The sequence below is a fragment of the Phaethon aethereus genome, assembly GCF_964289735.1.
Source record: "Phaethon aethereus genome assembly, chromosome: 12".
In the NCBI taxonomy this organism is placed as follows: domain Eukaryota; kingdom Metazoa; phylum Chordata; class Aves; order Phaethontiformes; family Phaethontidae; genus Phaethon; species Phaethon aethereus.
In genome coordinates this window covers 9,555,030-9,570,258 of record NC_138588.1, presented here as the reverse complement: position 1 = coordinate 9,570,258, position 15,229 = coordinate 9,555,030, and the positions used below count along the sequence as shown (strand labels likewise).

At 40.0% G+C, this 15,229-nt stretch overlaps 1 protein-coding gene across 1 annotated transcript in view; it reads right to left on the bottom strand.

The window, feature by feature from the left end:
* Positions 1-15,229, bottom strand: part of ARNT2 (aryl hydrocarbon receptor nuclear translocator 2) — a gene marked incomplete at both ends in the record, with an annotated part of 100,980 nt that overhangs the window by 59,112 nt on the left and 26,639 nt on the right. Inside the window, 3 exons of the mRNA XM_082005348.1 lie at positions 1,663-1,876; positions 4,029-4,242; positions 10,039-10,086. Coding sequence (XP_081861474.1) covers positions 1,663-1,876; positions 4,029-4,242; positions 10,039-10,086 — 476 coding nt within the window. The remainder of the gene's footprint in view (positions 1-1,662; positions 1,877-4,028; positions 4,243-10,038; positions 10,087-15,229) is intronic.

Genomic DNA, 15,229 nt, shown 5'->3' with positions numbered 1-15,229 from the left:
CACTGTTCTTGCTTGCACTTGCTTGGAACAGTTTTAACCACACACACTCTCCAGTCTCTAAGAAGCACCTTTCTATAGCCAAGCTGCCTCTGCACCTTAAGGAGTGTAGCTAAGGCAGGCTACCCTGGCTCTAAACAGGCTGATGCTTTCCTCACACTGGGAGGATGTTCAGCTGTCCATGTACAGCAGATTTACGAGTCTTCTGTGTCAATCTGACAACTCCAAAAGACTCAGGCAGGGAAAAGATTTAGCCCTATAAATACTATTATTTGAACTTCTCTTTCCACTGGCTACAGAACTCAGTGTAAAAGAAAAGCACATAGTTAAAACTGGAAAACACACGGTTGGGTTTTCAGAAGTGCTCTGCGTTTGTCTAGTCCTGCTCTAGTTTGAGCAAGTTAAACCCCATAACTGAGCACTTTTGGAAGTCAAAACATGACTGTTCACTGAGACTCTGGAGTAATTGCTTCTTGGAGGAAGATGGTACATACATTAAAATATATTACATGCTACATAATAAAAACAGAGGTTGTACTCTTTTGCAAGTATTGTGGTATGATGCTCATCTGTTTTGCTCTGCACAGGTTCCCCTAACCATTCACTTGGTTTCGATCCATCTGGATTTTCACCACAGAATTTTGCTTTGAGTTTCCAGTTTGAATATAGGCAAGCTCTGCCAAAACCACATCACATTCAAACCACAGGAAATCATGAATTTGGCACTGTTTTGACATGGAAGCTGTAAACAGTGTGCAGGTTCACTCAAAACTGGATCGCTGTCCTTTGAGTTATGAAACACAACAAAACTTTCAGCAAACCAGTTCAGAATTCTGAATTACTAAAGCAAGGAGAAATTATGTGATTTTTGTAAAGATTGGGATTTGTTACAAATATCTTCCCCTAGCTTTTTTGCTTTAGCTATAATCATACTATGTGGAAGAATAAAAAGAGAAGTTGGGTTTCCTCCTTTCCAAGTTTGAGTTAAAACAGGATTTAGCTCTAGCGTACAAGTATCCTATTAAAGACAAGGCTAGTTTCCTACTGGCAGTCTTGAGCATGAATAACTGTAAAAGCCAGAGTTATATGGAAGATATGAATATGGTTTAGTTTCATGTGCAAAATGACAGGTAGTCAACATACAGCTAAATTACACCACTGTTACGGGTGCAAGACTCCCATTTAAAACCCACTAGATTTCTCAGCTGCCAAACACTGGATTTTTTTTTGCCCAGGATTCCCGTTAGCAAACCACAAGGAAATTTTAGGAAAATGGAAAAGTCTAAAGTATGATTTTTGCCTTCAAAATAAACACTGCCCTAAAGAAACACATATTTGTAAGGAAGTCACAAGTTCATTGAGGATGAAAGGAAAACAATCTAGATTTCCGGACCAAGCCTGAAAACAATCCAGGTTCCAAACCTACCCAAGCCAGAAGTTTTAATGCAGAGCTATGTGAAGGTGGTTTGACTGAAGTCAAACTATTAGGAAACAAAAAGTAGTCATGCAAAAGAAGATTTATATTACTGCACTGCTTGCAAGAAAAAGGCAGTTTAATCTTGCTGAATTTCATTTTTACCAGATTTTTAAACCAGGCATTTTGAATGTCAGAAAAACTCTGCAAGGATCCATAACACACAGAACCATACACCTGACATATCTGACCTGTCATAGAGTTTTCGGATGTACATAGTTGCTCCCGCAGTTTTTCCACGTCATCTGGATGAACCTGTTCATACAAAGTGCTGCCAAACCATTCAGACTGTGGCTGGTTCAGCACAGGAGTCACAGAATCTGATACATAGATCACTCTTCCCGTCTCAGCTGCAACTACAAACAGGAACCCATCTGCGGCCTCCAGGATAAGATGCTTCAGTTCCTTCCAAAAAAAAGGATTTGATTAGAATGCCAGCAGAGAATGGAATTAAATAACACATCTGTCACTGCCAAAGAATATTGTTTTCTTGCTATCTTAGTAGCTGATTACAACTTAGGCAGAAGTTTTCACTGTAGTTTTGATGTAACAACACAACCAAACTTGCAGCAAGCCATAAATTGCTGATCTTAATAACAAACAATATTTTGTTTTCATTTATTGCCTTTCATCTGATGATCTCAATGCACTTTAGGAAAATTAAGTAACTAAAATGCGATGCATATTGTGTGATAGGCATCTAACATTAAAAAAAGAAAAAGTTATTTAAGAGTACAAACAGAGGAAATGAACAGCTATAACTCATATGCCAAACCCTTAATTAAACGTCCTGAATAATATAATTGGAGAGAAGCCAACAACTCTTTCTGGTTTTTTTGTTTGTTTGTTTTTTTCCCCTCAGAATGAGCTCTTTTTGCAAACTAAATAGTCACCGGATAAAAAGCAGAAAGTGTAATGGGAAGAAGGACAGGAATCCCCAGCCCCGCCTCCCATTAGGGGGCCCCAGCCACTACACATGAAGGTTGTATCACTTCTTACTTTCTTTTTCAGCCTGTGAATATGAAGCTTCAGAGATCTAAAGGGTCTGGAAAACCCCTGTCTTTGGCCTATCTTTACACGGTCCCTGGCTCAACACCCTGGGTATTTCTGGCCTGAGACACCCACACATCCACCTGAGATGCCCCACCTGGGGACTGGAAGGAGGACCATAGGCCTTTAAAGCAAGGTACTTCTGTCCTTCACTGTCAGACACTGGGTCTAAACACCCTTGACTTGCACATGCAAACAGCTGTTGCATGTATCAATAGAAACGGTACCTTTTCTTAACAGGGCTTGAAAACCTCTCATGGGAAAGGATGACAACTACCACTCCAATTCCTGGGAAACAAGCTCGAACAGCTTTTGCTTGGTGGCTCCAGTGACCACCAGAGCTTGTTAAGATTCTCCATCTGGAAGTCAGGCAGAGCACTTTGGACAACCTGAGTCCCATTCCAGGTTAGACAAGTCAGCACGGCTGGTGTGCAGGTGGCAGATATTAGCTGATAAGGTGAAGATCACAACCTGGTAAATTCTACTAAAGAAAGGATAACTCATCTCAAGAAACCGTCAACTTCTGCTGCTTTATCGTAGAAAAAGTATATCAATTCTGAGCCACTTACTAGAAAAAAAACCCTGAATGCATAGCTGGTTGCATTATACAGAGGATAATGAGACCTGTTTTGCATACATTGTTAACAAAGATGAAGATAAACTCTCTCATTATGCAAGGTTCAAAAAAACCCCAAAAAGTTGCAATGAGAGGTAGCTAGGGTCCCCTACCAACCACCTGCTGAACGGCACACTCCCTCCAGAAACACACTTCAGGAAAGCCAGAATAAGTAGAGATATGAACACCGAGAGGTCAGTAGCAGCTGCTGTTTCTCTAACAGAAAGAAGTATTGCCTCTAGCCATAACTTGCATGTTGAAGTGCTTAAATCCTTCAGACCACAAAAATGCACATTACACCCATAGGGCTTCAAAAACAATGAAGGTGGTAGGAATTTCCAGTGCACTCAGTTAAACGGTTTTCCTTCAAGAACTGGGTGCATCTTCCTTCTTCCATCAACAATGTAACCAAGGAAGCACCTCAGCCAGTACAGATGGGATTCATCTCTGCTCAGTTCAGCTGCTGGCAACTTAGGCATTAAGACTAAACAATGTTTTTAACCTTCTTCTAAACCCAGGAGAGTGAGGCAGGTCTTTCCAGATCAATTTTTACCTATTTTGTAGAATCTTTATTAGGATGGGAAGAACCCAGTTCTTTAGGTGAAAATTCCTTTCCAATGACAGAAGACAGCAAGTGACCTGCTTTTCAGACGGACAGACCTCAATGATAAGAATGCTGATTTTGTAGCTTCAGAGAGAAAGATCTGTCACATAGTTAAGATAAAGTCCAAACAGTCACAAAAAATTGTCTGTATTCACACCTTGGATGTAGCTTGTACAAGCAAGATACACAACAGCGAAGGATCAAGCTGTGACTCTACTCCTCTCAGCATTTCCTCACATCTTTTAAGACCATAAACCAGAAAAAACAGACATTTGCAAAAAATCTACCTGTTCTGTAAGAAACGAAGGCTTGTACGCTCCATCAGTAGATTTGTTTCCAGTGCCCCTCATTGATTTCATGTGTGAAACGGCCATCCGAAGAATTGTTAGCTTGTCAGGCTTACGAGCCAATGCGCTACAAGTGGGTACCATATCAGACAGTTCGGTGATATACTGTGTCATCTTATTTCTCCTGCGTCTCTCAATTTCACTATGATTCTCCCTGAACATTTAAAGAAACACCAAACCAACAGAACAGAAGACATGATCAGTGTAAGAATTTCAGCCAGAGGTAACGAATCATATTACTTTGCACTTATTTTGCTGTTTCACCCCAGGAGAGCAGAGTGCTTTACAAAGCTAAACACTATTATCCCGCAGTTTCTAGACAGAAAATACAGGCCACAGAAGGATAAATATGATTTGCCCATAGCTGTGAAAAGAACCCATATTTCTAACTACTGGCTTCTGGCCTTAATCTCTTAACCAGTTTAATCTTCTTTGGTTTAAGGACAAAAAATGACGTAGAAAGATGTGAGGAACTGACAGCTGCCAGCTCCAGCCAAACTCACAAATCTGCAAGAGCTGTGATGCATCTCACAGCTTCCAGGCCTTGCTCGAGGTGTTGGATCTGCTTATAAAAGCCTTCTTTTAGAGGAAACCTCTCAGTAACAGCTGGATCAGGTCAGCAGTGTCAGTGCTGACTTACAAAAAAACCCCACTGAATGACAACACAGATCTCCAGTCCTATGCTGCTGTGTGGAACGTTCTGCATCCGTGTAGAGGGACACTACAATGCCTACAGGATCAGACAGCAGGACTGGGACCATATATGGAATAACAGTACATAAAAAAAACCCTTAGTAAATAAATAAAATTACTACGTAAGACAGCAAATAAACATCTGGCTTGTCATACATAGATCGGAATTTATGTTTGAGAACAATCTAGCACAGCAGGGACATGCCAATGACAGTACTTGATGCTGCCCCACTTTGGGCTAAGCTCCAATGTTCTCATCCTTTATAGCAAACATATGACTGAGGTGGTGAGTTAAATTTGAGAATTCTCAAAATGGACAATCACCAAAATCTTTCAGAACTGAAGATCTAGGAGTTCAGTTTTCCCATACTGTAAATCACCATTGCTTGATCACTATTAAGGAATTACACCAATCTGAGATGGTCCAAATGGACCTAGAATACTTCAGTGCCTAGCACTTATTTTTCCCATACTGTACCTGTCACGTAGCAGCTAAATACAAGTACACGACAAGTACATGATGCTTCAGATGTCAAAGCAGCATCTTCCACTGATTTCAATGAGCTGTGCATGGCATTTTCTTGTGGGATCGCTGGCTGATCCAACAAGATGTGAAAGGTGATCACTTGGAGAGTCCACCAGCATTGACCGGTACAATAGAGAAACTGCAACATTTTTTGGAGCTGACTGTTATGTCATGAAAGCAGAAGCTAGGCTTGGCACACTTTTTGACTACATTTAATAATGGAGCCTTTTCTTAAAATGCAGGAAAGAATGCAAATTGTAGTATGCTGCTTCCTGAAATAGAGGAATGCATGGGCTTGCCCTGCTTTACAGTGTGTTTCCTGCCTCTGCACATACAGGTATTATATGCATGAGGCATCGTCTCCAGAAATACCACTTGTTAGGACTACACGCAGACTTATTATTCCTACTGATGTCTACACTTACTACCTGATACTCAGGAAACCCAGCTATGGGTCCCAGCAATGACAGCCCCTGGTCGTTCAGTAAATTACAGCCAGTCCCTTATTTAAGGTCATTAGCTAATTAACTATCTATTATATCGTAATAGTGAACCTTTCCATTTCAAATGGCTGATAAACAGCCTTTGTGCAGGTCTGCACAGATGTAGGAGAGAACACTGCCTGTGGGAGTTGGACCACATACACATACACAAGCAGAACAACTTGTGTGCCAGTGCACATGTACAGAAGAGCACACATGTGTACATGCCAGCATATACATGCAGATAAATATGGACAAGGAGAAGAAAAATGCATTTTTACATGATGAAATCTTGCTCTAAGTTCAGCGTTTTCACAGAAATGGTGATCAAGAGAAGAGAGAGAAAGACAAAAAACACACATATTCAACACATATTTTACATTTATGAATACATATTCCATTGTCTGTCACTAAAGTATTTTAGTACTACTGAACATTAAAAACAACCATTATAAACAGTAAACAGAGACTGCAAAACTTCCTGAGAAGACAGAGAAAAATATCTAACAGTCCATTTCATTTATGACCATAAAAGCTAAAAAGTAATAGTATGTTAATCAACTGGCCACGAAAATGTTCAAGCAAACAAAATCCTGAAACTTTCCTGAAACTAGTTCAAATTTAAACCCTTAAAACAAAAAGAGGGGCTGTGCTCCTCTTCCAAAAGTGTCTGCCCTAGGAATCCTGGCATTCATAAACATGTATACTGAATGATGTCCTAATTCTGTCATTTCTAACTTTGTTTTTATATGGAAATTTTGGAGGGACGTTAAATTTTGGGAGACTGCAGGAGCTGATCCAAACCCACTTTAGGTCCAGGGTTAGTATTTCTGTTTTCAAGCATTTTTGGATCAGCCAACCCTGATGCCTTTTCATCAGTCAAAATGGCATCGTATAAAATAAAAATGGGGGCAAACCATATTTGATTTTCCTTTTTCCTACCTGGCCATCCTTTCTGTGTCAGCAGTACTTTGATCATCATCCCACCTAGAAACAAAATAACCAGCTCTCTAAGCTAAGGCACACCTACAGAGTTTTTCTGGACACGACCATCCCCCTCTCTTCTCTCAGCAGAAGAGCTCTACAGAACACGCCTACCTTGCAAACTTTTCCTTATCACCAGAGATTTGATCACCATCATACCTAGAAACAAAAGATAGTAAGTAAATTCACAAGGGTTAAGCATTGCATGATAGTCAACACACAGCGGAAAGCAAAGAGGTTCACAACTGCAAACTATTACAAATACCATCAAGAAAAATGAGGGCATGAGAACGATAAAACAAAGAAAACGTAGAGTCTGATGAAACTTCCAAGCCATGCCGATTCAAAAGCTTCATTTGTATATTTTAAAAAGTTGGCGACATATTTCAGTGGATTTATGCAAACGCTTTGACATACACTTACTGCTTGGGAAACTTAACAACCAGCACCATTACAGAAAACAACACTGAGCTTTTATCGACAGCAGCCCATGAAATATTCATTGCTGTGTTGGAAGTGAAAGCTTTTCCAGCTTGCAACCAGAACTCACTCCATTCAGCAGAGGGCACTGATGGTCTACAGATAACATGGGAGGGCAGAGACATACGCTTAAGTGCAACGCATTATATAAGGACTCCTTCAGAAAAAAGCTCTAGTAGGTACAGACACTGTACTGTCTGTTGGGAAGACTGGCAAAAGTCAGGCAGGCAGATGAAACTGCTGGGTAAATAGAAGTGAAATTAAAACTGGCTTAAATCCCTAGAAGTAAATAGGTACCTCATTCCTACTCAAATCAACAGAAGTTAGATGCCCACACAGGTACGTGCAATTTATCAGCAGCAACTTTACGGGGGAAATCCTGATCAATGGGACTTTTGCTCCATGGGATTAAAGCTTCACTGTTTCTGAAGTGTCGTCCCAGAGACAGGCAGCAGTGCGACACTCTACTGAAAAATGATATTCTGCTCCTTCTTTCCCTTTCCTAAAAACATACTAATCCTTTGAAATCAGATTTTGCTAGAATAGTTACAAAAAGACACATTTTTTGGATAATGATCTTACTTTTCAAAATACCAAAATGCTTGTTCCAAAACAGAAAATGTAGATTTTAAAAAATAAGGCTAATGGCTTTTCTAGAATTGAAGATTATTACTGCTCAACAACAGTCAAGTGATATTTTGTATTAGAATTAGCTTTTCCAAAATGATGTCATGTATTACAACAGAGCCTATGAAGCTATGAAGCTTCCATGTATTAGCTAACAAGGTAATACAGCATAATTAAGCATCTTTTTTCTTCTAAAAACTAATAACGTTTTCCTTTTTGTCTTCTCAAATGAATCAAAACTAATTTTAAGTACCCCAACTGTGCAAATTCCTCTATAAGGCTTCATGTTTTCCTTCCCCAGTAAGACTTGTTCAAACGCTGAAGAGAAAGCTTAAGTGAGACTTGAGCGGTATTTCTTTCTAATTTGCGTTTAACACCAGCACCCTAAGAACATTGAAGTGAAAATGCCACTTTCTTCCCCTTGACTCTGCTCAGAGAACAGACTGAGCACAAAATTAAGAAAAAAAAAAAAAAGACAGATTCAACGAGGAATGGCAACATGCCATTATGTGAGAAGTACATGCATATGCCTCCATGTGATGATGAGATGCCATGCACAGATACCTGAGCTGGCTTGGAAGTCCCTGAGAAGCAAGGTGTGTTAACTCACGTGGAGTATCGTGCTAACACCACTATATCCTGTGCTCCCACTAGCTTGGGGCTTGTCTGCTCATCCTTCCCTGGCTGGTGGGGCTGAAGATGTTATTGCTTCCAACTACTGTTCTCTCCCTTCCAGTCTCTTAACCAACCTCTCTGCGTGCATGCTCCTTCAGGCATTTCAGTCAAAGCCAGCTGGGATAGCTTAAACATTTAAACAGCAGTTCTTTGCTAATGAAATAATTTTGACCGAGACAAGCTAGGAATCAGTCACATGAGCAATTTGGAGAAGGGAAAAGCCCTAAAAGGAGGCTCAACTAGAAGAGGATGTTTGAACATGGCCCTGGGTGTCTCTCCACTGTTTTTCCATATTCTCTAAAAGCAGAACAATTTGGAGTTTTTACAGCATTTAAGGTTTAAATATCAGATTTTGATCTGACATCTAAAAATCAACTGAGTCTAAGCACAGCACAGCATACCTCTCCAATAAAAATAATGGAACGATTGGCTCTCCCCACCATCAAACTTTGAAAGGCCAAAGCCAGGATGGAGACAGACCAACACATGTGCACCTCTGTGCCTGGAAACCCTGACACTTATGCAGGCACAAATCAGGTCACATTCATCACAAATCTTTTTTCCTTCACATGTATCTTCTAGTAAACATTAAGATTAGCCCTCAGATGACCAGTTTTAACACCAGAGTCTGGAATGGCCTTTCTGTAAATGACATCAGCTAAGCAGGGGTGCTACTGGTATTTTCCAGTGGGTTATGACATGGTGTTACAGCACATCTTCAGCACACTTATCTTTCAGACTGACTAGGAAGATCGTGTTAAAACCCTACGGTGACAGCTGTGTTTGAACATGGCTGCTGCTATAGAGCAGCAGTAACAATTTGGATAATCAGCAGTTATCGGTAGGCCTCAAAGTATCTACCCCTCACTGCAGCTGCTTGGTTTCCAATGAAAAAATGCAAACAGTGTGACCAGAAAAAAAGGAAAAGTGAAAAAATGGCAATGATGCTTTCATGCTTGTTTTTATTTCTAGCCTAGAATATTCCACGTCCATTAACATTTATTTTGGCAATTTTTACTATTCAGTCACACCTAATGGTACATAATGAGCTTTAATCTTAAAAAAACAATCCACACCCCTAAGATCTGTCATATTGTCTTAGCAAGAAGTTAACATCTGAAATAAATTCAAAATAGAACTCATTTTCAGTGTCAGAAAGACAAATTCAGCAACGTCAAATAACCAAAGTTCATCTACAGCAGTTGAAATAATAAGCTAAAAATCACAGATTTTCTCATTCAACATAGCTGCAGAAAGTATGACATACACATTGTCAGCTTTGTAAGCCAATAACTACATTAGGCAGATTTCTGCCAGAATGTCTAATTTGCACAGGAAGCCGATAAAAACACTAACAACGGTCAAGTTGTTGGCAAGTTCTTCAGCCCACATTCATATTGACTTTAAAACATCAGTAGTGAGACAGCCATCTTTCTCCACTGAAATAAGTCAGCGATGTGGCCAACTATTTGTAAATGCTCACCTTGAAAATTTGCTGGGCCCCTCCCCATCTTCATCATCGAAGTCCATTCTGTAAAAGCAAGATTTCCAAATCAGTAATCATGATGTTGACAATGGTGACATGAACATTCAAGCCAGCGGTTCTCAACCTTGTTTGATTTATATTTTGACTGGAGGTGTTAACAACTGTAGATTCCAGCCTTGCTCATATTCTCCAGACCCCCTAAAAGTAGCTCATCAGCTGCCAGGAGCACAAAGAACACAGTTGGTTTTTTTTAAATAAAGTAATAAATCACTGTCCTGCTCCACAGAAATCTGCACTGCTAAAATTAACAAATAAAAGGAAATATTAAATAAATGTTGTTCTTGTGACATGGTCAGAAGTAGTATCTCTTAGGCCTGATAGAAGTTTACAGAAATCAGTAGGGACTATGTTAGAGGACTGAAATTAAGACTAAGGAAAATAAAGTTGTAAAGCTGTACAGATAATAAACACCAGGCCACTATTTCTGCCCCAGTCTAAAGAAAGCATGTTAGAGGTAGAGCAGAGTAAACTCCCAGCCTCCCTGCTAAGAGGATTATCTACATCACTGATACTGACTAATTGTGGTACATTCTTTAGACTTGCCCAGTCATTTCACACAAATTACCAATCAGTCTGCAGATAGCAACTACTTTGTGGTATTCCTGTGGTCATTACTAAAATGACCTATGGGTCTACCGTGCACCTAACTTACCTGGTTTATGTCCCAGACCTTCTTCTTAAGTCAGTGGAAGAGACGACCTCCTCCTTGGGCCAAATGCCAGCCCTCCTGTCAGGCTCCTTCAGGGAGCCACAAAGAGCAGGAACCTCCTTCTTCACTTCTTACACAGAGAAACTAGGAAGATTAACTTCCTAAATAAGCCACCTAAATTAGGCTCCTATGTTAGGCAGCGTGATTGTCTCCTTCCCATTGATATTAAGTTACTACGAAGTTATGCGATAGTATAATTTCCAAAGCATCTTATACATGTTTATACCTTTAAAAAGAGGTGGACAAATATATATCCCAAGTATAAGGGGGTGACTCTGCCATTAAGGCAGACTAAGAACCAAGCTGATATAAAATTACCATATACAATTATTGTATTAGTGTATTTATTTTAATAAGAAAACACATTAGTATGATATAGAGACCTTGATCAGTCACTTAAATGTAATTCATGTAGATAGGTAATCATAGTTTTGCTTTGCAAACAATTTTGTCAGGTTTCGTTCACACTCTAAGCTTTCTAACATTTCAGTGTAATAAAACGTTATACAGTTACGGATTCCACGTCTCTAACACTCTTCATGTTATCAACAGGCAGAAGTCATATTAAAGGCCAAAACCCTGCAAAATGACAATATCTTTCTCAGTATTAAAAGAAACCCCTACCAATTAAAAATTAAGATTTGTATGTTCAGAGTGTGGGAACAATGATGTAAAAATGGTCTTTAAAACTACATCAGCATAGAGAAGTGTGAGTGCCGGTCAGGCAACACTGCCTTGCTCCCTAACTCTGATAACCCAGACAGGCTGGTCGATAAAAGATGTGTCCGAGTCACAGGAATCTACATACAATCAGGACGAGGGCAGCAAACAAGCACAGGAATTGGAAGCAGTATTAGAAAAGTCACAATAATATTTTCCAGATGGTAATCGTGATTATTCATTTCTGGGGGAAGCAGAGGGAAAAACATTTTCCACAGAGTCTTAAGAAAAGATGTGCATTTCATTCGGTTAAGTCTGATGCCGTCATCATTTCACTATAAATTACATTTTTGCTCACCTAATTATCTCCCAATGCAGTTGCAAAGCCAGTGACCGCCCTCTCAGCCGCCTCGCGCAGACCGACACCGACCTCCAGCGGCTGGCACGCTCGCTCGTCCACGGGGCCTGCAGCCACGCCAGGCCCAGGCCGACACGCCGCTGCCTGTCACCCCCAGCGCGGCCTTCAGCGCCGGCCCCAGCTGCCTGCGCTTCCCCGGGCCTGCGGCATATACCACGCTCTCCGCAATTTAACGCTTACGCGTTCTCGTCTAGCCGAAGGTCTGCTCTTACCTGCCTGCCTCTTCCCCACATATAGTAATGTGCCTGTAGGTGACATCCCAGAACAAACTGCCAAGTTACTGCAGTTGCAAGGTTTCTACCTACACCGAAAAGGTGAAAGCCGGCGGTACAGGAGATCTGTTCGTTTACAAGCGACGGGCGCACTCAGGCCGGCACTGGGCTGGCTCCACCTGGAGCCACTCACAAAAGCATCACGTCAGGCCTATCCTTCACTGGCCTCGCTGGCAACTGAAACACAACTGAGAGAAACCTCCCGTTTCAAAGTTGGGGGATAAGGGCAGCAGAAAAGTCATATGCCTATGGTGGGGAAAAGCCTCTTCTTCAAAGATTTAATAAGACATTGCTTTAATTTGGGATAGATTTATTTTGTAATTTCTTTTCTTCTTCAATAGACTAGAATCCAGTGCCTTGGTAGATTTTCTTAGCTTCCAGCCAAATACTCCAGCTGAGTGCTAAGAGATGGATTTCCCCCCCCCGAAATCAAATATTAGCTCTACTGCCTTTAGTCAAGTTTGTTATTACTGGAATATAATGCAAAGAATTACAGAGACCCTGATGACAGTTTAAGGCTCAATCCTGCTGCCCACAGTGTGTGCCTTCTTCCAAAGGAGTAAGCTGGGACTCACACACCTATTTATCTAGGTGGCTGGATATCAGCTTCTCGTAAGATCTTGATGGGTTAATATCCATCGGTAATACCAACCACATTTATAGTGGGCTCATCACAGCAGAATTTGAGTACCTAGGGTGCAATACCAGACTGTAGCAGACCAAATCTTTAAATAACACCTTTTCTTCGTTAAGATTTTTAAGTAGTTTGACTTTATTCCAAGTGTAAGTTTATTTAAAAAAAAAACTGGACATAAAGTTCATTAAAAATGTTAATACTTACAAAACTGCAACAGCACATCTCTCTCTGTCCTATCTTTGTTAATAAACATGTTTCATAATTTTACACTACACTGTGCGAAATGAAAAAATCTTTTCAAAACCTGAAAAAAAATCTCAGGTATAAAGCCAGTGATTCCAATGCCCTGCCTGAACCACGACGTCTGCTTTACAGTAAGGTAGAGTGAAAGATAGGGAATCAGATGGAACCTTTAGCAGAACACAGCAGAACACATAAAAATAATATTCCAACAAACTCCTCATACCCTGGCAGATAGGATCTTCTGTTCAGATATAATATATTGCACATTAGCAAAAGAGTAGAAGCAGCCTCCAAGAAGACAAATTATATCATTTCACAAGTTTCAAAAGAGTATCTTTTATCTTCATTTAAAATTCCCATTAAAAAGAGACTTTAAAAAAGAGCTGCACTAGGTTCTTTTGTTTTGAAGAGACAGCATAAATCTTGTTTTCATCTTTGATACTGTTCATGTCAATCGTGAAAAGGCCTGATGTATGAGGTACTTATTAAAATATATTTTCCTCAAAAGGTGTGTGGGTACCATAAATACCGTGACAAAAATATTTTTTTTAAATTATTTATTTTTCATTAGAAACACTTTCACACAAAAAAATCCCTCCAACAAACTGGTCCTGCACAGGTTAAAAAATTGAGTTGGGAGAAGATTTGAACATTGCAACAAAATCGTTAAGTAAAATTCCCAAGAAATGTCAAAAAATGGCTTGCCATGAATACACAGCATAGGAAGGGAGCAGGCAGGAATGATCAGGAGCAGATGCTGCTGAGAGGCAGATGCGGACCTGTACTACAGCCTTTTGTTCAGTAAAATATACGGGGGTACACCCAGGGAGGGAGGCTGGTGGGCTGAGGTCTCTTCCTCCCCACATCTCCCCCGATCTTACAGTTCTGGGTAGAGAAAGGACAAGACTATATGCTGAACTGAAACCAAACCAATGCAACTGTAAAACAACCAATCAAAAAAACCCCCCTCCCCAAGTACAGATAACCTAGGAAGGTGAAAAAGCCCCATATCCTCAAATACAGCAAAGCCTAAAGAAAAAACACGTTAAATAAAGAATTGAGGTTACATTCATCTAAGGCAGTCACTGACCGCTGCAGTGCATCATCTCATGCACTACTAGGCTGTCACTTTTTTCTATGAAGTACTTCGTATAATTTATAGAATGGAAAAATATTTTTCCAAGCTGTCAATGAAGCTGAATGCCTACAGCGCAGAAACACCTTCTGGGTAGCCAATGATTTTAACCTGATCTACATTCAAGTCCATGTAGCAATTATTCTGCCAGCTTGCCTCAGCAATTATGAGAAAAGAAACAATTTTCAGAGATAACAGAAGCTGGAAAAGATGACTCTGTTCACTAGATACATTCATTTATGTTTGACACAAAGCAGTCATTTCTAAAATGCCCAAGGATTTAGGTGTACAAAGATGTATCACCAGGATGGTAATGAAATGACCAGTGTTAGTTGCAACTTTGTTCAAAGAGAAGCTAGGAGGAATTAAACGCAGCTGGCATTCTTTCCCTCAAGGTCTGAATACATTCCCACTGAACAAAAAAAAAAACCAACAAACAAAACAAAACAGCACCTTGGCTCAGGCTTGGAGAAGGGCTATTTGTTTAGAGCTATGGCGCACATACCACCATCTGAGTATAACAGCAAATCCATACTATCTTACTCACTGAATTTGCATGTTAAATACATTTAAAATAATTTGATTTTATGTTCCTCTCACCCTCCCCCTACTCCACTTTCTTGCAAATAGATGAAGATACTTAAAATGCAATAGTTAAATAATAGCTTTCAATTAATATCAAGTCAGTATTTAATATAATCAGAAGATTTCACAGTCAGCAGCAACAACCCTTGGTTACAGTAATTTGCAAACTGGTATTTGCAGCTGACATGGTTTATGATCAAAAAACAGATCAACTATCCTGCAACTCATAAGTACAAAAGGTTATATATGTTATGTAGCAATGAAAAGATGTTAATACTTTGTTTTCTCTTCTGAGTGCAAGTTTGAAAAGGCTTTTTCATTGAACAATTTCAAAATAAAAAAGTGATACTTGTCAAAGGTTTCAGGAGTTTCTCAGACCAGTTTTATACTCAGCATATGGAAGCACATCCAATGGGGAGAAATCTCAAAATTGTCCTGTCCAAAGGAACGCCCTCAGAACAACCATCCT